Genomic DNA, 24,658 nt, shown 5'->3' on the forward strand with positions numbered 1-24,658 from the left:
TCCCTGTTTGCCAGAAGCTGGGAGTGGACAACAGGGGATGGATCACTAGATGATTACCTATTCTGCTCATTCCCTCTGAAGCACCTGGCATTGGTCACTGTCAGAAACAAGACACTCGGCTAGATGGACCATTCGTCTGACCAAGTGTGGCCATTCTTGTTCTTAACTTTAAGCATGTATTTCAATCTCATCGACGTCAGTGGAACTTAATCATGTTCTTATGTCATGTCCTCATACAGAATCAGCACCTGAGGTGTTGCTGTAACACCATATCTTCATCTTACTGTATGTAAGTGGTTGCTCGAACACCTAATTTTTGAATTAATTAGAATCTAGTGGGACTGACGTTTTAGACTAATCTTAGTAAGCAAATATTCTGCACAACCAGAATGACTGGGCAGTTACTAGGTTTGAAAATGGCAACGTTTCACAGAAAACTGAGCAGTAAAAACCGTTGCTGTGTTCAAATAGCTACTTTTCAAAGTTCAATACAGAGCAACTTCAAAATAAGGTTTTTAATTAGAAGAAGAAAGTATTGTGGTTATTGCACATTAAGGACCAGCTGCATGCCAAACTAATCTAGGAGGCTGGCAGAAAGGGAAGCTTGTAGAATTCTGCAGGTTTTATTGAAAGCCATTATTAATTGTGGCTGTGTCAATGCAAATAATCTTCTGTGAAATAATAAATGGATCTCTCAGGTGATTGGCAAAGAGAGAGAGACTTTATCATCTTTAGGGCAATGGTTCAAATCCACCTCGGAAATGTTGAGCATTATTACCAGCTGGACGGAGGCCACCCAACAGTTTCTTGTGGACAACTATTGACATCACGGAAAAGAGCTCTAATTAAAATGGTATCGTTTCCTGGAAGAGTCAGCAGAGGTCCCAAGAGCTGAATTACCCTTTCACGTCGAGGGACGGCTGTCCCTCCAGAAAGGTGTTTTGATGCATTGTGTCATGGCAGTGCGGGAAAACTTGTAATGCTATTGCCTATGCTGAGCCTATTCTGTGGATAGACACAAACCTACACATTGGCCGTCTAACTTCAGAAAAGATTAACTCTAGACCTGAACTTGCACTGAGCTATAGCTCTATAACGGGCTGAGGCACAGGGTGAGTGCCCCTTTAAGAGGGTTGAGGACTTAGCTACACTTGTGTGAGATTTGGCCTGTTTCCTCTGGGGAAGGCAATGAGTTAAGTCATCTGACAAGGCATCAGGTGACCAGGAGCTGGTTCCTTGACTGAAGTGGCTGCTGAGACTGTGTTCTTCTGCCGAAAGAAGGGAAACAGCTGTGAAAGGTGCCACTGCTGAAGAGGCCAAAGAAGGGCAGCTGCTAATGGAGCATGGTGGCAGAGAGAAGAGAATATACGCTGCAAGGGGTGGACTTTGGGATCTAGCCAGAGGGCCAAGACACCATAGTGACTTGACTATGCAGAGGACTGGGAACAGTTCAGCCAGTTTTCTGCTGAACTTCCCAGGCCAGTGAGAGCACAGGCTGACTGCAAAAAAAAAAAAAAAAAAAGAAAGAAAAATGGATCCATCCCCCCTGAATTTTGGAAAAGATTGGATCGGTACCAAAACCTTTAAGCTCTGGCCCTTCTCTGTCCAAAACATCAGTGCTCAGTGCCATGAAGATGGCAGGCAAAATTTTCAAAAGCACTACAGTGACTTTTGAACCTACATCCCATTTTCAAAAACGACTTAGGCACTTTGGAACTTAAGTCCTATTGACTTTCAGGAAGACTTAAATACCTAAGTCCCTTTTGAAAATGGGACTGGGTGCTTTTGAAAATGTTACCTAGACACTTCCAAGAGTGAGATATTCAGTAGAGACAGGAACATTTTTTAAGTACATTGCAAGTAGGTTGTCTCATTAAACTAAACAAGCAATTTTAGAAATGCTGTCAATTTGTAATATAACAGCAATATTCACTACATCAGACAAAATACACCTCTACCCCGATATAACACTGTCCTCGGGAGCCAAAAAAATCTTACCGTGTTACAGGTGAAACCACATTGTATCAAACTTGCTTTGATCTGCCGGAACGCGCAGCCCAGCCCCACCGGAGTGCTGCTTTACCGCGTTATATTTGAATTTGTGTTATATCGGGTCATGTTATATCGGGATAGAGGTGTACAATATCATGGGTACTCATAAGAGAAAACCCATAAAATGATCAAACAACAACAGCTCCACCACTGGTCAGACAGAAATCTCCCTCATTTCCATTAAGTTCAAACACAGGCTGTAGTTTAGTTTAATATTGAATGGCAGCTTTCCTAGAGAACCTTCATTAGTAGTGATAATTATACAACAGTACTTGGCTCTTACCTCGCATTTTTCATCTGCAGATTTACAGATAAGGCTAAGGGCTTTATCACTAATACACCATTTGGGAAACAGGCACTGAGATATTAAGGGCCTAATCTTGCTCCCACTGAAGTCAATGAGATCTCTGCCATTGAGTTCTACGGTACTGCTATCAAATACTCAGTGGCTTGCCCAGGGTCACACAATGAATCAATGACACAGTGGGAAAGAGAATCAAGATCTCCTGACTCGCTGTTAAACTCTATAGGATGCTATTAAAAAAACCTACAGAAAAAGAGTTCCTATAGAACTTTTGCCCAAGGAAGTTAAAATCATTTTTCCCCAAGCTACCTCAAAGACCACGTGATTACAAACAAGCACTGCAAAGCTTGCTTTGCTCTCTGAAAGGCAGCAGCTGTGTTGCTCCAGAAATCCCTCCTGAATGTAAACATATTAGCACTGTATAAACAGCTTGATTTAATAAGAAAGGCAGTACAATGTTCCTGCTTTGTCTTCAGGATCACAACATTGGACAACTGCAATAATTCAAAGGTGAATTATGGTATCCACTGAAAAGAGGGGAAAAGAAAACTCTCAAGCTATACTTGTGAATTAATTTCCTCCTCTTAGCTGAACATGAGAAATGGATATAATTTAGTTCCTATTTAAAAATTGCTGTTGGCTAAAACTCTAAAATGTTAATTGCTTCTTAATAGTGTCTGCGTATTTTACCCTTTTTAAACCACTCTCTATAGTATGGTATTGTTTTGAATAAAAGTCACAAACAAAAACATCTGACAATGAAAGGTCATCAGTCACACGAAATACCTTTTTTTCATTTTCATTGCAAAGCTCAGAGACAAGAACTCACTGCATGTCTAAATATTTCATGTGTTCCCAGAATGTAGCCATCTCCCTACTCCTCCTTGAAACAGAAGTACAAAGAGCATTCTGGTATCAACATGCAGAACTAGTGACACCAAGAAACTAGCTTATTGTCACAGTTCTAATGATTAATAATACAAAGTACCATCATACAAAGGTTTAAATTGCAACAGAGTTCACTGAAATTAGCTGTGTAACCATAAACATGTCTCATGCCATGTCAGGGCAGAACATAGTACACAAATTAGTTTGCTATATGAAAAGTTAAGTGGACAGTCTCTCTCTCTTGTGCGCACGCACACCCCCCAACCCCTGGGGGCAAGGAGTATTTCATTCAATTCTCAAAGCCCAAAGAAAAGGAACCTATGCACACAAAAGCACATCCAAACCTTTTGATTTGTTTCCATCAGCACTTCTGTGACTAGCAGCCAACTGTCTCCATCTCCTTCCGGCATACTAGCGTGATTATGTTCATAACTAGACTCTCACCTTCCTTCAGTATTCCTGTGCTAACTCTCACTAGAACAAACACTTTATTCAGTGGGACTGGGGTACTACTAATCCAAGCACAGTATGCATAAGTACTGTGCTAGTTTTCCTTTGCCGCTCTACTAATGCCCTTCATTCCAGTCGTCTTGTTTTAGACCTTGTGTGACCAGACATTCCAGTCGTCATGACCACTGGGGCTAAAGATCCGATTGTCAAACTCATTTTCAAATGTGAACAAAGATGTGAACCAAAGTATACAAAAGTGAAATGTTAAATGATGGATTTCTCATTCCTCCTACTCCAGCAACCAGAGGTTCACAACCAACACCAGTAAAAGTTTCAAGTCGAATCTGTTATAATGCAAAGATTGGGTTTCTGGTTGTCCTATGGATATCTGAGGAAGCTACCAGCTCATTGTTCTGGGGTATCAGGCAATGGGATTTTTTTCAGCCTCATTATGCTAACATTTTATGTGCCCCTATAATAATGCAAAAAAATAACAGCCTTCCTTGCACTACAGCTTCATTAAAAAAATGTTAAGAAAACGAGTGTAAAAAAGAGGCCAAAATTGCTGGATTCATGTTGCAATATCTTTTCATGACTTCAGATGGCAGCAGTGCTACAGAGAATAAAGTGACCTCCTCATTCAAAGATCAATCATGTCACAGTCTTCATTTGTCCAATCTCCTTCAGGCAAAGGAAGTAGGAAGCAAAAATTGCCCCTGCAAATCAAAAATCTCATACAGAAGTGGGACAAATCACTATCAAATATCGCCAACTGTAAAGATTTTCTACAGAATACTCTACTGAAGTTCAATACCTTAAAAGGTGGGAAAAGCTTTTGCTCTTTCAATTTTCAAAATGTTCCCTTACATCTACATATTATGAAACATTTCATTTACAGAACATGAAATGACAGTTGCAAAGGATCAGAACAGAGCTAATTTTGTTACATATATTCACAAACAAAAAAATCTAACTTCTTATTTAGACCTCTAGATGCTAGGGCGTCAATACAATACAAACAACCAGAAGGCTTTGCTCTGCTTCAATGTTCTATTTATGTCACCTCTGTTCTCAAATCATCTAGTCTCTCAAATGCCCAAAAGTGAAAATATCAAGTTGTTTTACCCTCAAAATGCATTGCTAAAGGGTAATCCATGTCTCTTCTGAATTTTCTAATTCTCGGTAGGAGTTTCCTAATGCTTTTCTCACACAAGAACAAAGAATTGCTGGACAGGAAAAGACCACTTGGACCAACACGCCTGTCCCCTTGAGGATTATCTTTTCTTAACAACTGCTTTTTGTGCTTATACTTCAATAGCATGTTTCCCACTCTGAAAAATCTGTCTCAAACTCATTTTCATGCTATTTGCTTCGATGGCCTTATTTAGCAAATTATTCCATATGTTGCCCATTTCACTTTAACTATTTCTTTCTGAAGACCCAGTTTATCTTAATTTCCTAACTTTTAGATTAGATTGCATGGGTGGTTTTGTTTTATTTTAAATGCCCACCAATGTAAATACATTATTTTTCCTAAGGAAAGTGAAGAAACTGAAAAGGGCACTCAAAATGAAGTGTAACCACTTCATTGCCAATGCTCTGTAGAATCAGAAATATCAGTTTGCCTTTCTTATTGCCCTTATATACTAGTTTCATAGTCTCAAGGATTTTCATACACAAAATCTTAAATTAATTCCTACTCAGTATATATGGCCTGACTGTTAACATCTAATGTGTACCCTTGTGGTTTGGTTATTGACTCCAGATTTGTTATTTTATATTTGTTCATAAATACCTTTAGACTGCTAATTATATTCATATATTTGTGCTTCAAGTAGAAGTCCAAATGTATATTTTTCATGTCTAAAATAATATTGAATCTCCATGAGTTTTCAGTATAGATTATACACATAGAGAGGCTATCCATTGTTGTCATGGAGTTTAATGTCTGGTTTTCACAATTCTTATTAACCTGTTAACAAATGGTTAATTACTCATGTAAGTTATAGAATAAACAAAGACTAGTTCCTGTGCCTTTATGCTATCAAATAAGTAACTGAGTTTCAATTAAGATCCTCCCCATGTTCCTTCCTTCCTCTGTGTAGTTTTTTGTCGTTACTGAGCAAATTAAATCTCCTAAAAAGTCACCTGAAACATTTTAAGGATAATGTGTTGAACCTCAGTTATATTTTAATTTTAGCCACCTATAATATAGCCATCTCCATTAAAAGCATTTACTAACAGTTGCTCTACAGATATTGGTGATGAAGCAGATACTGCAATTCCACCGTATTATCTTAGAGCAAATTTTTGCTACTGCTTCAGCAAATCCAACACTAGTCTTCTCAATTACTCCTCACAACGCATTAGTGAAATTGTACCAAAAGTACCAACCTTTCCCAAATAAAGGATATACGGTAATCTCCCAGTGCCACGCAACCATTTTCCTGGATGACTCCTATTAAGATTTGTTTTCAACCTCAAAGGCTTTTTTTCTGAGAAGGGCCTTTTAAATCACTGTGAGATAAATATTACCCTCTATCATACTGTGCCTGTAGAACCTCATTTACTTCAATAGTGTTGCATGGATGAGAAATTTGCCTCTTTGTTTGTGTATCTGGAGGAAAAACAGGACAGACTTTAGAAAGATGATGTACAATGAAAGAAAGGCCAGCTACAGGGGGTGCCAAAGGAGTCTTTACAATTTAATCTTTTAACTAATTAATGTTACCACTGTATTCATGATAGCCTCATAGTAATGTTAATTATTTGCATCCGTTAATTGAAAAGATTTCAATGTGGAACACTGCTGCCTATTTATTAATATTTGTTTGAACTTTCCAGATCCATCAAGTTGGCCAATTAATCATTGCTCAAAGATGTTTTAGAAGATAGACTGGTAGTCCCCTAAATTGGTTCTTTATGGAAAATGATTAAAATACACAGATTTCTAATGATACTACCCCTCCCATGCCCTATTTAAACTGTTTTTGAAATAAACTATTTATATTAATCAATACTGACATTTGTACTGGGTTAATCCTTTGTACATTTGTGTTCAACAATTGAAGAAAAATGGTTTTAAAGAACAGTGAAAACTTAAGTTCTTTTGACACAGACTCAAACCAAAACGAACACTGATACTACTGACATCAGCGATAAACATTTCACCCAAATCCAACACCGCTGATCTGTGCTAGAACCTTGAAACGGCCTTCTCCCATTTCCCAGGCTTGGTTACTCCATCTAAACATCTGGGTCCCCATGACAGCAAGTGGGTCTGAAAGCTCTGGACTGGGATAGCAAAGATTTAACCAGTAGAGACCTGCTGTTTCCCGGCCCTGCTATTTAAACCTTTCCTTTCTGGACAGGAGCTCCAGGGCTTTCTGAACTAGTCATGCCTCCTGTCCTTCAGGATACAGATTCTCTTCTAGAAAAGAAATGGTAACTTCCATAGCAGAAAAGCCCTGGGTCTCTCCTCAGAGGCTGTCTTCCACAGAAGTACATGCTAAGGTAAACTCTATCAAATAACTTTATCTCAACAGAAGACAAAAGATGCAGTGGCTTCAGGTACATCTAGAAAGATGCTTTAGAATCAGATCTGTTTTAGGTCTAAAGTGAGATGAGTTTAGTGATGCTAAACCTAGTTCCCTCGGGGGTAACTATCATCCCCATCATTAAACCAATATACAACTTGGCCTAACCAAGAGGATCTATTCAGAAGAGGCAATCTGAAGGGCTTGTTTTTATTGTATTTTATTCCCATAGGCTTTACTATGCATTTCATTACAGTAATATCTGGGCCCCTCACTAATATTACAGAGCTAATCACAGAATCACAGATTATCAGGGCTGGAAGGGACCTCAGGAGATCATCTAGTCCAGCCCCCTGCTCAAAGCAGGACCAATCCCCAGACAGATTTTTACCCCAGTTCCCTAAATGGCCCCCTCAAGAACTGAACTCTCAACCCTGGGTTTAGCAGGCCAATGCTCAAACCACTGAGCTTTCCCCTCTCCCCAAAACTGAAGTCAAGGAGAGTCCTCAAGAGATGCCTTCTGAAGTTCTTAGGGGATATCACAGGGGGAACTGTCCTTCTGCCTGACCAGGGACTTGAACCCTGGACCCTCAGATTAAAACTCTGATGCTCAGCCGAGCTACCCCAAAACACTGCTATGAGGTAGACAAGGATTATTGTCCTCATTTTACAGATGGGGAAACTGAGGCACACAGCACTTAAGGGAATTGTCCAAGATCATACAGGGAGTCTGTGGCCAAGACAGGCCTAGAACTCAGAACCCCGGTTCAGTGAGCCTTTTTCACAAGACCATCTTTCCCAAAGGTCAGGATTGATGTGCATTGTTACAGCTGTTTAAGGAGAAGTAACTGAGGAGACACTAGTCTGTGTTACAAGTTGTTTTGGCCATCGTTACCACTAATCTCATCTTCATGACATGAAAATCAATACCTGAAACACTTGAAATACTGTATATATGCGTTCATAAGCTGAATATTTTTGGTAAAAAAAGATGCATCAAAGAGTGGGGGTTGGCTTATAAATGGGTCTATACCAAAATGTTATGATTTTAAACTCTATGGAATCATTGAATTGAATATCTAAAACATTGTCGTTTTGTTTACCTGGAGCATCAGCAGGCATGGAGCCCCTCAGCTCCCTGTGGCTGCGGTTTCGCTGTTCCCAGCCAATGGGAGCTGCGGGAAGTGGCAAACCACAGCCATAGGGAGCTGAGGGGCTCCGTGCCTGTGAACACTCCAGGTAAACAAAACATCCAGGCCCTCTAGCGGCTTACCCTAACGAGCCAGGAGCCAAAGTTTGCCAAGCCCTGAAATATAGGGTTGGCTTATGAAAGGGTCATACAATTTTTGCTATTTTTACCTATCCATCTTGTGGGGGGGGTCGGCTTATAAGCAAACAGGCTAATGAACAAGTATATACGGGTAGTTAACCAATATGGCTGTCCTAACACCTCTAGAGATATCTAATGCATCCATCATCGTCACAGCCAGTAAAATAAAAAATACAGAGACATATTCAAAAGACACTCCCAACACTCTCTCAAATCACAATCAGTTCCCAATGTAAAGGAAACGGGCTCACCTCCAGTAAACCAACACAGCAAGGAGGAGGAGGAGGCACAAAAAGGTCAGGGCCGACACCACAATCAGAGGGATGATCCATTCCATTTTGCCAGGAGAAGGTCTGGTTGCCATACTGGAGCTATTCTTGTCTGCTGTACAGTAAGCATATAATGAACATAATCAGTACCAATAAAAAGAATGATGCTACAATGGCTTCATTTATATACAGAATTAGAACTTCCATCACTCCAGTTTCACTCCAGTTCACATGATGTGAGCAAATAATCAGAGACTGGACCTTCAAAAGTGTCAATCTTTCACTTTCATATCAGCATTACAGCATGAAAGTATGGTGCATATACAATGCATCAACTGGACTCTACTACTGTACCTAGTTCCAATCTTAACTAACCCACAATTTTAGGGCCAGGTCCTGCAAACAGGATCCAAGCGTTACTCTTACCATCAGAAGTCATTCCCCCAGGTCAATGAATTAAGAGCTCCATGTGGTAAGTAAAGTTTGCAGGTTCATGCCGCTCATTTGTAAGGGCTTTGGGGCAGGGAATGCGTTTCACTCTTTTACGAAGCTCTGTGTAAAATGTACTTCAATGTATGCACTATTGTAATAATAGCACTTAGAAAAAACCTCAACATGTTATTCATCCCGTAGCACGTCATAATGTTCGGTGAATTGTTAAGGTCTGTTGAGTTAGTACATATGAAGGTACTTTTAGAACACTGATTATTGAAATGGGTGGACAGATGGAACCTGTTGCAATTCACTGTGGAAATCCTTACTTCTCAGGTTTTATATAAAACTATGGCAAGATCCTGGCAGCTGATATCAGGATGAGTCAGCAGAAATAACACTAGGATGATAGGGCCTTGCATACACAAAAGTACAGGCCTCAGTCAGGTATTGGGACCTACTGTTCTAGAAACTGTATACACATATACTGACAAGAGGGACCCCACTCCATAAAAACTTGCATTTTAAGGACCATTCCGTATTTCAAAAAGCCCTCTACCTTATGCAAATTCACAAAATGTTGAAAAGTGAAACTTTCTTTCACAACAGCTTAAGTGAAAAATTACTGGGTGCAGTTTCTGTCATTCATTTTGCATTACTCAAACATCCTGCTGGCTGGTCCGCAAATATCAATAAGCAGTGGCAGTGTAAGGAAGATTGTAAATGGCTTCAGATCTGAACAAAGATAGAAAAATACACACTTGACTTTTTGTTTATTTATTCTCACCTCGCCATGTGTTTTCTCTGACTAGAGCAATTCCATGCTCTTGTTCTGTATTGTATTATCATCTCTTCTGATACAGCAGCAAATCTTACCAGAGAAAAATAATTGCCTTTTCACCACAGGTAGGCAAAACAGAGATAATTAGATGTCACATAATATGAAGCCATACTCTATTTTAATAGCATTTAGATTATACTCCTCCATAGGCAGGAGTAAAACAACACAGAAGTAAAGGTTAATTGTAAATGCTTTTGCCAGACGGCTGAAAACAGAGCAAGACCATAGGCTGCTGCAAGCCCAGCAAGAAATCTTTCTAGTTTTAAGAAGTAGGCTGATGGAGGTAATGACCTTTGGCAGCCAAGCCTAAATGAGGTGCTAATCAGAGGGATGTTTAGGGGGAAGTGAATGTGTACCGAGTGCAGAACTGATCACAAGAGAGATGAATAGCCAGTATCATTCCTAGTCTCTAACCTCAATGAACAAATGTTGCAGAGGGCACCAGCTTTGCACTAACTTGTCTCAGATACATTATTCAGAGTTTTTATTTAGAATATGTGTGCACTATACATTAAAGCTTATAATCTATTTCACATTGTATGCTTTAGTCATTGCAATATACTAACAATATACCACTATTAAGGTATTTAATTTCATTTAGTAGTTCAGAGCAAGAAAAATCTTTTCATCAGTGGAACTCAAATCACTAACAAAAATTAAGTAAGTGTGTGTGTGTGTGTGTGTGTGTGTACTATTGAAGAGTACATGTAGTGGGGCGGACTGCCCCACTCCCTGGGAGGATGGGCTGTGGCAGGCCAGGGAGCCTGCGTAGCCTGGGAGCCAATCAGAAAAGGGCTTATGGGGAGCCAATCAGGGCCAGGCTTACCCATACATAAAGGCTGCCCAGAGCAGGAGCGATCAGTCTGTCCCAAGCCTTCGACAGGGGAAGGTCAGTCTCCAAGGGGGAGACTAGCACCATGGACAGTACAGTGCTGGGCAGACTCAGGGAGGCTAGAAGGCTCTAGCCCATAGCCGCCAGGCTGCAGGCCCTGAAGGGAAGGGCCTAGCGGGTGCAAGGGGCCGTAGGGGAAGCGGCCCAGGGGAACAGACAGAGGAGGGGAGAGAAAGAGGACAGCGAGGCTGACCCTGAGGGTCCCTGGGCTGGGACCCAGAGTAGAGGGCGGGTCCCCCCCTTCCTCCTTGCAGTACACCCAGCCATTAGCCGTAGGGAGCGGCCATTATAGACTACGCCCGATCCCTGACAAGAGGGATTAGACTTTGGGGTGTGTGGTTGCATATGGTGGCTGGAATGTTGGACTGCTGATCATTGATCCCCGGAATGGGGTCCAGATGGACTAAGGGACACTGCCGGAGGGCAGTGGCCTCGAAGAGAATGCCACCGAGCAGGGAGCAATGCGGGTCCAGTGACAGCAGTGGAGAGTAGAGGGCAGAACAATGGACGGGACACCACTAGGAGGGGGCACTCCACTGGAATCAAGCTAATTCCCGGAGTCACCAGCAGGAGGTGCGCGGGTGGTGAGTCCCCACCCGTTTACAGTACATTACAACGTATGGCCCATTAAAACTTACTAGGAAAGTGAAATACCACCAGCAACCCCAAGCCAGACAGAATATTACTTCATTTCTCTCCTACAAGGTGAGTGTTCCATACATGATCCTCTCTTTACGCTTTGGCATAAAAATGTATATTTTAGTTTGCATGAAATAATTCACATCCCTTAGCAAACACAGTTTTGACACACCACAATTAAGTACAATACTTTTGTAATATTCATGATATTTCTTTTATTTATTCTACCGGGGAGATTGTGCTTATCTGACCTCTCATACCCATCTTGCCACAGATGTGAAAAGAAGAAAGGGTTCAATATGTCAAAAGGTAGAATAGCGAGCACAATTCATTGATGCTGATGGCTGAGATTCCAAGTGGAAATGGCCAAGCAACAATCCGCCACTAGAGAAAAAACTAGTTTCTTGGTTTTGAAAAGAAACTAAGTGTTTTTCACTGCTTAAGCGGTGTTTGGAGTGAACTGAAAGAAAAACATCAGCGAAAGTTGCTATAAGATGACTGCTGATGCTAGAAGACTTTAGCAGTACATCTGGACTGCCAGCAGGTGCCTCCTTCAGTATAGGAGAAGGGAAGCAGATTAAAAGACAGCATGCTGGGTAACATGAACAAAATGTTGAGAAACTGATACATTGAAAAGAAGGATACAGAGCTTTATACTTCTCTGCACTCTAGCTAAAATTGGCCTTTCAATCTTTCATTTTTAAACTGAAAACACCAAGCAGTGGTAGAGCAAATAATGTATCCTTGTTGTAACTGTGCCCAGTATATGCCTTACTTCAGCATAAAAAAAAACAAAAACCATGGATGAGGAAACTCCAATTTTGCTAAGAAATGTAAACAGTTTCCAGTGGCATATGTCATTGTTGAATTAATTCAGTTTGCCTTTTACTGGCTTGGAATTCATCCCAGTAGGAAGAAATAAAAACTATAATAGCATATCTGCTTCAGGAAGTCCTACACAACTTGAGCTCAGGCAGTTTAAAATCCATTTCTCAGTGTACGAAAGGGTGTAGGTATCCATAACAATCACTTTCTTGAGAAACACTTATTCAGCACTTTCATCTATTTCAGGACCTGGCACAGGAAATTGGACAGAGAGACAACAAAGGGGTGCTTTGGCATGGGGATTTATTGACAAAGGTCAATGGGAGAAAGAGAAATTCTACAGTCGGAAAATTCTAGTCTCTAAAGCTTTCTCCCTGAGAATATAAAAATGTTTATTCTCCAAAAGTAATGCCACTTGTCACAATAAGCAATAGTTGCTGGTAATATATTACCTACCTTACCTATGCCTTGCTGAAACTTTCCCTTTATTATCCCTTGACACTGCATAAACCTCCAGCGCAGAGACAAAGTTCTGTTTGTCATATCATTTTAGATACAGATAACCAAGACAATAGATATGTTCTGAATCCAACAAAATGTCATTGTCCCAGCAGAGCTTTCTCATATCATCCACTCATTCAAATGAAAGGCAATGGTCAGTTAATAGCACTCAGAGATAATGTCAGTCATTCTAAGTGTGGAAATGTGAGAAGTTTTAAAAATGTCATGCAGAATTTTTTTTACTTATTTATTTATAGGCACTTCTTCAGTGCTCATTCCTATTGACTGCTATAACTCTTAAATATGCCATTTCATTATTTAATAAACTGATGTTGATCACCCATAACCATAATGTCAAGTAATCAGAATTCACACTGTTCTTCTGAATAAGATCTTCTCGTGTAATCCAGTACATCTATTTACCAGCATTCAAACCCTATTACTGTATGCTTCTATAATCTGTCATGCAAAACTGGTCAAGAGTTGCATGAAAATACAACTTGATAATTCTTGCACATATGAAGAAAAAGAATTACACAGATGTTTAATTATCCTAGTGAGATTATCCCCAAAAGGCTTTTGTAACCTCAGCCCCAGTGAAGATTGTTCTGAAAACCAAAGCACTGAAGTCTTATATTGAAATTAAATAAGGTTTAGAATGCATGACATGATCTCGCTATAAAGCCCTCTTGTGAGCAAACTTGTGTGAAGCTTTGTTAACCCTGTAGGGAATAGGGAGCAGTTCCTACAAAATGGAATCCCACAGGGTTGGGGCCTAGATCTATATTGTTTTCAAGCTATGCTCATGATCCAGTCTAAAGCACCAACTGGAAATATGTTAAATTTGTTGATGACAGAGGTGGAAAGTGAATACATTATAGGGTGACCAGACAGCAAGTGTGAAAAATCAGGTTAGGGGGTGGGGGTTAATAGGAACCTATATAAGAAAAAGACCCTATAAAATACGGGACATCTGGTCACCCTAATATATTATCTTGTATCAAATAGTATTTGTTTAAGCTTCCAACATGGCAAATCAGTTCTGTTGGTTAATACTGGCAATTACATGTCAAGACTGAACCATGCTTTTTTGTGCAGAATCTCACTTCTAATTTCCCGATTTAAAAAATCCTGAATAATTCTGAACAGCTGTTTATTTTACAGTTGCAGAGCAAGATACAATTAGGCAAAAAACACAATAGAGAGGGATGAGCAAAAAACTGAAACAGGAGCATGTGAGCAAGCACTCAATAGCAGAAGGAACCATTAACATCGGCCAATAACACCAGATGAGGGGGCCAATGCCATTCAGAAAATAATGACATGGCCTCAGGAAAGGTATGTGTATATGTTGAAAGAAAATGAGCCTTCCTGTACGAATTGGCCTCTCTTTCCCCATAATTTCTCATGTGTTCCTATTCTCCTCTAGTCAGCTGTGCTGCTCCTTTTCAGTTATCTCCTTACGCACTGCTAATTTGGTTCCCTATAATTAATTTTGCAAGTGTACATTGTTATAAAACAATGTTCTACTCTTTAAAACGATACAATTTTCCACTCAAAAACCCCATCAAAATAACCCACAGCAAATTTAGTTTTTCTGGTTCACTGTAGAAATGAAGTATCTAAAAAAAGCTGCTTTGTCCTCTAGAGACCATAATCAACTGCAAAAACTCTCCTTTTTGCACATTTTGGGAATGCTTTGCACGTTTTTTACCTGTACTAGTTCTCAGCAATGCTTTAATATACTTCCTTCCACACTAGCCACCTCAGGATGCTAAGTTTCACAAACTTTGATCTAATGACATGCTTATCTCAATGCTCCAAAAGCCACTTAAGTCCTGCAAACCAGTGTTTGCTCATGCAAGGAGTCTCATGAGCAAAGGAGTCTCTTTGCATGAATGAAGGGTTTGCCAGGATGAAGAGAATAAGAGAGCAGCAAAGAATCCTGTGGCACCTTATGGACTAACAGACATTTTGGAGCATGAGCTTTCATGGGTGAATACCCACTTCCTCAGATGCATGTACTGGAAATTTCCAGGGGCAGGTATATATATGCAGGCAAGCTAGAGATAATGAGGTAGTTCAATCAGGGAGGATGAGGCCCTGTTCTAGCAGTTGAGGTGTGAAAACCAAGGGAGGAGAAACTGGTTCTGTAATTGGCAAGCCATTCACAGTCTTTGTTTAATCCTGAGCTGGTGGTGTCAAATTTGCAGATGACCCTGGCGCTGCTCCTGGTCCTTCCCAAAGATTGACTCAATGGTCACTAGGTTTGTGAAAAATTCTCTGGTCTATTAGAGACTAACATTTCCCCCTCAGAGCCCAGGGAAAGAAAAGGGGACTCTAACTTAGGATAGGAAAATGGTGTGAATTGGCCCTTAAAGGTCTCTGCATGTCCCTCAAGGTTCACCTTCATGTTTCTTCTGCAGATTCAAGACCTAGGAGCTTAACACCATCTGCCTATGAAGTTGAAAAGAAGCTAGACCACCCCCTGTTCTTGAATAAATCTGTATGTGATGCCACCAGAGACTCAATTAAGATTCCGGCCTGGGAAATGGCAGGAACTTTGTCACTCATCACTTCCCTGGCGAGTTTGGCTCTAAAATCTGACTCACAGCCTTCTCCTTACAGATATCCTGAGCCAGAACATGAAGGACACAGCTGATGTCACTTCCCTCACGCCAGCATAGAAAAACCTAGAACCATATTGGCTGTGACTTCTATAGGCTGGCTGTCCTTTTCTCAGGTCTCCAGGAAGATCCATTGCATGTTCTGTCTTTCCAGATAGCCCACAGCCAACCTCCAAGTGAACTATGCCCACAGACCTGGTAACTGATTAACACAAGCCATGCTGGACTCCCTGGACTGCTTCTGGGCTACTTCCTCTCCTTCCTCCAGAGATTCCTCAAGGCATATGGGCTCTCCATGTGTCAGACAGAGTGGGAGCAAGCCATGTCAGACTAGTGAGTCCTATTCATAATAAAATATGGCTGTGCATTAGCGTTTTCTCACCTTCCTCACATTCTTTCCCATCTTTTCTTAACCCCCTCCCTTTACTCACACCCCAGAAAAACTAACGTGATAACAAACCATATGTCCTCTGATGGACATTGGAGCCATCTGTCCATTTCCTCTCTCATTTACATTACACTGGCAGTAAGCCATCAGGCTCCTTGCTAGAGCTTGCACAAAAGACATGAAATTTGGACATTCGAGGAAATCGGGACATTAGGTACTCCTAAGCAGGGGGAGGGAAGAACCCAGTGCCTCTATTCAAGAGGCAGATTTGCCTTCACAGAGCAAGCCAGGTGGCCTCGAAGTGAGGTTCCACTATGCCCAATTCTTACGACCTTGAGCTCTGACTCAGCACTGCAAAAGCCAGAGTGCACGCTTATCCTGACAAAAAGCAGACATGGCAAGGTGGGTCTTGCAAGTTGCCTACGCAAGTGTTTTAAAGCATGTATGGTGGGAAGAGCTGACTTTAAATAAAACCACCACATGACACCATGGAGTAGAAGAAAGCAAGCTAGAAAATCAGCAGACTCTGCATAAAAAATGTCAGCAAAACTGGGGTTAGAGCATGACCGCTCCACTGCTGCTAATCTGTTTTCTTGCAGAACAGTTCTGAGTCGCAGCATTATAGTTGGATCAGCATTTCTATAACAAACATCATTAAGGATTGGGGGCTTTGATTTTTTAAAATTTAGCCGTGAAAATTGATTCTGAGCTGTAACTTAGCATAAAAGGTCTGGATTTTAATCTTCATAAATGTAAAAGAGAAATAAATATTTAAGATGCTTTTTCACAGTATTCTAACTTCACAACAGCTTTGCTGGAAAAGCAAAATTACTGAACATACTATAGTTCTGCAAAATAAACTGATTTTTTACAAAACAAACAAACAAGCATACATCATCTTACAGTCACTCAGACAGTCATCTCATTAAAACCTCAGAGGTAGACCAAGGTAAACCTGTAACTGGATCCACGTAACACTGCCAGTGCAGAACCCCCTTAACTCCATGGACTCTGTGAAATACAAAGGACTATCTACATGGATCAGTCTTGAGGCCTGAGGCCTGTGAGTGCGTGGTGAGAAAGCCAGCCAGCCAGATATGATGGAGCTAAGCAGTGAAAAAGTCTTACGCATACATAACTTTATACATGTCGCAAATGTTTTATGAAAAACAGATATGCATAAGACACAGTGGCCATTGTTCAAAGACAATTTCACAGTTACAGTTAGCTATATTAATTTCTAACAACAAAACTCCTAAAGCAGCCAACCATATTGGAGGCTAATTTCTTGCCAAACTTCATTTTTCAGCTCGAAGCACACGTTTTTAATTGGAGGCTGGGTAATTTCCTAACACAGTAAACTCCCTCCCCTGGGTATTTCCCACCCACCTCACCCCCAGAGTTCTAACATCATTTGTGGGCTGAGTCCTACACTGCTTTACACTATTGCTGCTAATGGGATCGTGTGGGGTGTCAGTCAGTGAGGAATCTGGTCCCTATAGCTTTTTCAACGGAATCTGAAACAAGGCAGTAAACACAGCTCCCACTCATCCCTCCCCCAGGATCACTCACCTGGGTTAATGGTGATGAATCTGTTATCCGATGAATTTTCCTCTGGAAACCTACGGTCGTTGGGAAAAGCTTTTCTTGATGTTGTCTCTGGTCCCTTTGGGATTTGCCCTACATAATGTTCATTTGTGAATGCTGGTGGCACTTGGGTGGAGGGGACAGGTTGGGCCTGAGTGTCTGTTTCAGTAACCATCTCTTCTTCAGGACTCTTATCTGTTGGGAAAATGTTTTGCTCTTGACCAGGTATGGTTTTATTTCCTTCCTCCTCTGCAGTTCTATTAGGGGAAATGGTCGTTAGTGTGTTATTTTGTACCTCGGCAGCCTCTGTCACTGCACTCTTGTCTTTCTTTTCTGAATCCTTTTCTCCCTCTTCATCATGTTCCCTTTCGCCATCCTCACTTTCACTCTTCTCATCCTTTTCTCCTTCCTCTGCTCCCTCATTGTCTTTCGTCAGAGCGGAATCACTGTCTGGTCCTGGAGAAGATAAAGCCTCAGGAGTTGTAAGCACCGGCCTAACTGACTGTTTGCTGGTAGAAGCAGCACTAGGAAGGCGGGTTGGCCACACAGTGCTAGGAAAGGAGGAAATACCGCCACCGCTAAACCCAAGGCCAGCAAGCAATGTGCTGGTCACCACGGAGGCCACTGTTGCTTGGCTTCCACTAGATGACGGTCCCATTCCAGTTGCCATTGAAACAAAGGAGAAAGGAAGACCAGAAGTAGTCCAGGTAGAAGATCCAGAACTGATGGGAGCCATGTCAGCTGAAGAAGCAGGAGAAGCTGTAGGCTTGAAGAGACCACCAGAGGGGACAAGGGAAGAAAACACACCAGAGAGAGTGTCAGTAGGGGTAACTGATATGCTACCTCGGCTTTTTTTTCCTTTTGTTTTCTTTTTCTTTCCAAACACTCCATTCTGCCCATTATTCTGTTCAAATGAGACAAGTATATTTATACAAACTGGAGTCAAATCTACCCAGAAACAGTATAAGCACAAGCATTAAAAAGTCACAAGGCAAATGACACAGATTATGTCTACAGTGCGTTCAGGTGCGATCAGACCACATAGTCGAATTAGCTTTGATGTACACAAACTGTACAACCCCACGTGGGACCTTGGGTAGGTACCTAAGCAGCCGTGCCATGGCTTCACTGCTAATGTGACTCTAGCTAGATCAACGCGATCTTGAGTTATGTCTACACCAGCTGCAGTAACTCCTCTGACTGCAGTGTAGTCATTCCCAAGAGGAGTCAATGTTCTTGCATTTGCCATTTCCAAACAACAATTATAGCAATATCTCATTACTCTTATCTTCATTTTATACTCAACCTCTTCCCTTCCTTAGTGACTTTTGAAGAATATTTCCTTTTTGGGAGGGGGGGAGGGAGTATATATTTTTAAAAGTTTAATGACTTTCACTATGCCAATTCTCTAAATCAAAGACTAAAAAATGTTTAAAATGTGAAATCATGTACATTTTACCTTAAAATAAAAGCTGTGTTGCAGCAGCTACTATAATGCCCCTAATTTTGTAATAATGGGCCCAGTTCCTGCAACTGGATCCAAACATGGGGCATCCCTTGTTCTCACAAAGAGTCCTGGGGTCCTTCCATACAGATCTGATTGCAGGATTGGGGTCTCAGTTGCAATTATTTCCTAATTTTGTTAGTTACCCTGCATAGCTTGGCGTTATTCTGCTAAGGTTTGGCATTATGGCACAGTTTGGCATCATCATCCTTCGAAAGATCTCAACTGAGACCCTGGCTGTGCACCACGCAGGGCAGTATGAGGGCATGCAAGGCTTCCTTATTGCCCTGAGCTGGCTACCACCATCACCAGCCCTTAGTCACCGCCACAAGTTGCTTCTACCAATCCTGCCCAGCGCACTCTGCCCTTGCAACTCAGAGCAATGGCCGCACGTGGGGGGGGGTGGGTGGGGGTCTGTGGGAGGAAAAGGGCTGGTACAGTTTATTTCCCCAATGCAGCTGGGGCCGAATTCTGACCCAGAGTTGCAGCTACTTGGGCTGTACTGCAAGATGATCAGCAACCCTAAAACGATCAACTTTGTACACACATGATCTATCCAGACTAAAACATGGCTAAACGTTTGAAAACCATTAGATGAATTTCACTGTAACCGTGGCTGCCTGTAGTGGTGATCATCCTAAAGACACTGACGTTCACTGATTTGTCCAAAGACACAGAATAATTCTGTGGAAGAGCCAGGATTAGAATTTAGTTCTGTGCTCAGGACAGTACCCCATGATACGCTTCGTGTTACCAGTTCAATCAACAAAAACAAACTGGAGGTTATGCTGCAAATGCATTTATGAGGAACAGCAAACATGGGAAACATAGGCACTGATCTGAACCCTCCCCCAACCCATAAAATGTCTACGACCCTAAATATTTTTAGAGTTTTAAAAGTTTAGTACATTTAGTCATAATACTCTGCATCCCCTTGCTATTCCTGTTTTCAGCCAAGCCAGGAAATTGAAATGCTGCAGCAAAACAAGAAAGACTGCTCTCATGTTCTTTCTGACCCAGCTGCAATCACAAAGAACTGGAGATCTCAAGGGAGAGCCTGTTCTTCTGAGATCTTGAGCTCAAACTTTAAGTGACCATCTGAACTTTTGGATGCTTACCTATCTTAACCTCTATAGCTTTGAGACATGTGCTTTTCTCTGGCATTTGCCGTTAGAGCTGGGCTGAAATAGTAAAAGTTGGCAGCAGATTTTGTACATCTCTACATTATTCATGAAAAATGTTAAAATGTTAATCATTCTTGTTTGAGGCCTGTATTATTGGGGTATTACCATTCAGAATGGGACTGAGTGAAACCAGAAATAAAGAACTTAGCCTACGTTCTTTAATATGAATTCCATAAATGTGATTGGCATTACAGCACTGACCACAACTATGTTCTTTCAGAACTAAAACTGAGCATTTTTAAGTGGTGTAAAATATATTTGCATATTGCACTTTCTGGATTTTGGAATACGAAATTAGAAGAGCTGTTGAAAGTTCACCTTAGTTAATATTTATAGCCTCAAGTAACATAAAATAAAGAATTAAAATAAATAATTTGCTAAGGCCTAATTTACACAAGTAGATATTTCCACAGCATTGGAAGACTGCAGATGCCATATGCCAAAACACTGCCTGGCTCCTACTGCATGAACCTCTCTATTCATTTAGTTATTAAAAGAAATTAAGCATATTCTCAGTCATCATTAGGATTACATATTTTCTCTCCAAAGAAAGCTTACAGAATCATGAAGCTATAAAGCTATTCCATATGTGGAAACAGGCTATTAAAGCTTTTGCTCAGGATTTAAATAAAATAACACCCTCCCAAATCACTGCAGTAGATTTACAACATTATGCTGCCACCTGGTGGGTATTATGGCACAATTTACAACTGCTTTTAAATTTGCTGCACTGATTTATGTCCACTACTTACCACTCCTGTTTTAACAATTCTGGTCCCCTCGAATATTCGAGTAGTGTTAGCTGGGAAACAAAGAAGGATATTTTTTATGTGGGTCATGAAGCTGAAAAAATGCAGTTATTCTTGCTAAACAATTTCTCAGAAATTAAAGGCATCTAAAAATTTCAAAACCTTGAGAGCCATTGCTACTGAGTGTGCCTAGGGATTACTATAGAGGAAACAGTGGCTGGTGTATAAGATGGTAATCACAGATGAGTAAAAAATGGCTGAAGTGGCATGATATGTACAACCAAATCCAAATTCTGGTCCCAATTACTCCTGTGTAAACAGAGAGTCAGGCCAAGATTTTCAAGGTAAGGTGCCTAAATTCATCTAAATCCATATTAGTGCCTAAATATGGATTTACAAGCCTTATATTAACCACTTTGCTTTGAAAATGTTGGCTTTTGCCTACTGAGCCATAAAATATATGTTCTTACTCACCCACAAGTTAGGTGAAAATCTATGGCCCAGTTATGCAGCAGGTCGGACTAAATGTTCATAATGTCTACTGACCTTAAAACATATTACAGCTGTGTTCATCTCAATTTAGGCTGATATAAATGAAATAGATTCTAGTCCCTGGTAATGAAATAGATTCTAGTCCCTGGTATTCAGAATTAATATTAGAGTGGCTGAAGTTAAGGAACTGGGTTTGTCGTAAGCAATTATACATCCCTCAAGTTGTTTATTTGTGATAGTGGGGGAGAAATGTATTTCAGGTTCATCTGCCATGCCACATGCCATGTACTGTTTGTAATTAGGTACGTATTTATAGTTTGTTTAGAGTGTGTATGTGAGTGAGCAATGTTTCAAAATAAAACTTGAATGCTTTAAAACACTGCCAGCCATCACGAAACAGGGTTTTTCGTGTTTTCTTATTTATTTATAATTACTAGTTTGTAAAGAGTGAAGGAAATATAAATTGTAATCATCTGCTAGACAAATTAAATTACATTTAACCATCCCAATGTACTGTTCCCTCACCCCTCCCCACACACATATACACACCACCAATCTGAGTTTCTATCAGCTTAAACTTCTAGAAGAATGCAGGTTAGCATTAGCATAAACAGCCAAACAATTCCAACAAGCAAGATACAGTGTGATGATACCTTCTGAGGAGTTATTTTAAAATGTATATTCTGGAGCCTGTGTAAAACTGGAAGAACTTGCCCTACTTTTTTGGAGGAGTGAGGGGAAATGGCTAAGGAGGGAAACACATCAACGTCTGCCATTGCCATACTGGTGTGTGTGTAACCTCCATTATAGATCTCTTAGTGTAACTGGGAAGCTGTCCAAAAGGCTCTTTTGCCTATAATCAAATGAGTATCTTGGTCAAGTTTCAGTGGTTCAGTCCCTTTCGCCCTTAGCTTAAAGAGCTGAGATGAAAGGTCCCCAGTACACAAACTTCTGATCCTGCTGGGCATTTAAAGACCAAAACTCTCCCCACAGATCCAGGCGCTCAGATACCACAGTGAAGTGTACAGGATACATTTATTAGATATTAGATATGATAGAACCTCCCCCTCCACACTGGTGATAGATAATGAGGCACTTGCAGTGAGAACATAATACTGGAGGTGGGATGACCAGATATCCTGATTTTATAGGGACAGTCCAGATACTCAGGGCTCTGTTTTATATAGGCACCTACTATCCCCCACCCCGTCCCCATTTTTCACAGTTGCTGTCTGGTCCCCTTAGAACCAGAGGCAAAATTGGCACCTTGTGGATCTGAGAATTGAATCGTGTCCATTGCCTGACTTTTCATGGACAGTTTCAACTGTTAAGGATTATCAGATTAACTATGTTTGAACCCCCCATATTTCACCAAAGGTCACCCTTAAAATGTCTCTTAACTTAATGGATAACTTCTGATTCAAGTAATTTAACTCTGCTTTTTCTTAGGACTAGGATTTATAAATATTATAAATAATAACTTGTATTCCTAGTCTCAGACTTATCACGCTACTCAGAGTAATTGAAACGGAAATGTATGAGAGATGAGAGTGTGACAATTTTTATCACTGATTTAAAGTATCTTTGTTTTGGTAATCAATGAGACTGTGTTCAGAAGTAAGAATCTGTGCACACTGTTGTCTTGGTAAGATTGGGCCATCCTTCATCCCATACAGACACTAACCAGACCTAATCCTTGCTACATGTGCATTACAGCTACAGTAATTCTTAGGGTCCACATCAGTGGGCTATGCTACCTTTGATTTATTTTTTAAATTGGGTAGCTAAAGGCTTATTTCAAATAAGGTTACATATATTTATATTCAGTCAGATTTCTAAAAGGTACCGACATGCATGCTCTAAACTCAGATAAAAATGTAAACATACTAATTAAATAAAAAAATAAAACGAACAAATTGGTACAATACCAACAAAGGATTCTCATAGCCTTCTCCTGGAAAACCTGAGTAATAAAAGGGACTTGCTATATGCGCTGGAGATCATCAAATCCAGGTTCTAAAAGATCACTCAGTGGAGAGGGGAAGTAATTACAACCTATCACTGAGAACAGTCTGTCAACGAACCCTTCTCTTTTGAATGAGTGTTCTGCTAGCCTCAGCTGATCAGAGTTGGAAACTGGCACTGTTTATAACACCCCAGACCCCTTGTAATATTATTCCGTGTACACATTTTGGTCTGCAAAGAATGCTAAGCAGGAAAAAAAAATCACATAATTTTAAACACTTTTTTTTTTTTTTTTTTTACCTTGAAAGAGCATAGTCTGGCTAAAGTCACTACGCATATCATTTCGGCAAACTGCTTGAACTCTGAACAGATAAAGGATGTCAGGTGAGACATGGCTAATGATGGCTTTCTGTTTAAAAGAAATAGATATTATTCAGATTTTCCCCCCCAAAGGGCTCTCCATGATCAATTTGTACAATATAGAGCACTGTGCTAACACAGAAAATGTAGACAAGACTATTTCTAGAGGGGGACATTAACTCTTGGGCAGAGGTCCAGCTGCTGGCCCATGCATTACGTAAGCTGCTGGACCTTAGCGGGACTTAAGTGGTGCACAGACCTTGCGCTAGCTCTGCACAGGGGAGAATTTCACCCATGATGCATTAGCTACCACACTAACATACATGTTTGCTACTCCTCACTGCTCAAAAAACTGCAAACAAGTTACTTGATCTTTTAAAAATAAAAATAAAAAAATGCAGTGAGGGAGAAAAAGGGTGTTTCCCATCAACCCGGATATGAACATAGAGCTACCAACCACCACAGTACCTAGCCCAGTTGCTTTACTCTGCAATGAACAGCAGGGATGATTGGGGCAATTTGCTGTATATGGTGCCCCCACACTGAATGGTTGCCCTGGGCTGGGAATCACCTTCCAGCCCACCATCACCGTTACAATGTGAGTATTTGAATATGCACATGGATGCTCTGGAGATGCTGGATGGCTACCCGGCCATTCATTCACTCTCTGTGTGCTCCTTGGTCCCTTTATGCCCGCAATTGCTCCGCTCTGGGCCTTGCAGCAGAGGAAGGTAACTGCACTAAGGATCGGCGTGGGTCATTTGCAAGGCCAGTGAGCTATCTTATGGCTTTGTTTCCAATGTCTCAAGCAATTGGACTTCCCAATTTCTTCTGCCACAGTAC

General features: G+C 40.8%; 1 protein-coding gene across 2 annotated transcripts in view; it reads right to left on the minus strand.

The window, feature by feature from the left end:
• The window catches only part of PTPRG (protein tyrosine phosphatase receptor type G), a 589,008-nt gene that overhangs the window by 77,894 nt on the left and 486,456 nt on the right, over positions 1–24,658 (minus strand). Inside the window, exons 10-13 of one of the 2 annotated variants that reach the window (XM_030569843.1) lie at positions 23,756–23,864; positions 21,002–21,051; positions 17,547–18,465; positions 8,812–8,941 (exon numbers count right to left, since the gene is read on the minus strand). In XM_030569843.1, the coding sequence (XP_030425703.1) occupies positions 8,812–8,941; positions 17,547–18,465; positions 21,002–21,051; positions 23,756–23,864 (1,208 nt within the window). Of the gene's footprint in view, positions 1–8,811; positions 8,945–17,546; positions 18,466–21,001; positions 21,052–23,755; positions 23,865–24,658 lie in introns of both variants that reach the window. The other variant, XM_030569844.1, reaches the window with a different exon arrangement.

Source organism: Gopherus evgoodei, chromosome 7 (genome assembly GCF_007399415.2).
Source record: "Gopherus evgoodei ecotype Sinaloan lineage chromosome 7, rGopEvg1_v1.p, whole genome shotgun sequence".
NCBI lineage: Eukaryota > Metazoa > Chordata > Testudines > Testudinidae > Gopherus > Gopherus evgoodei.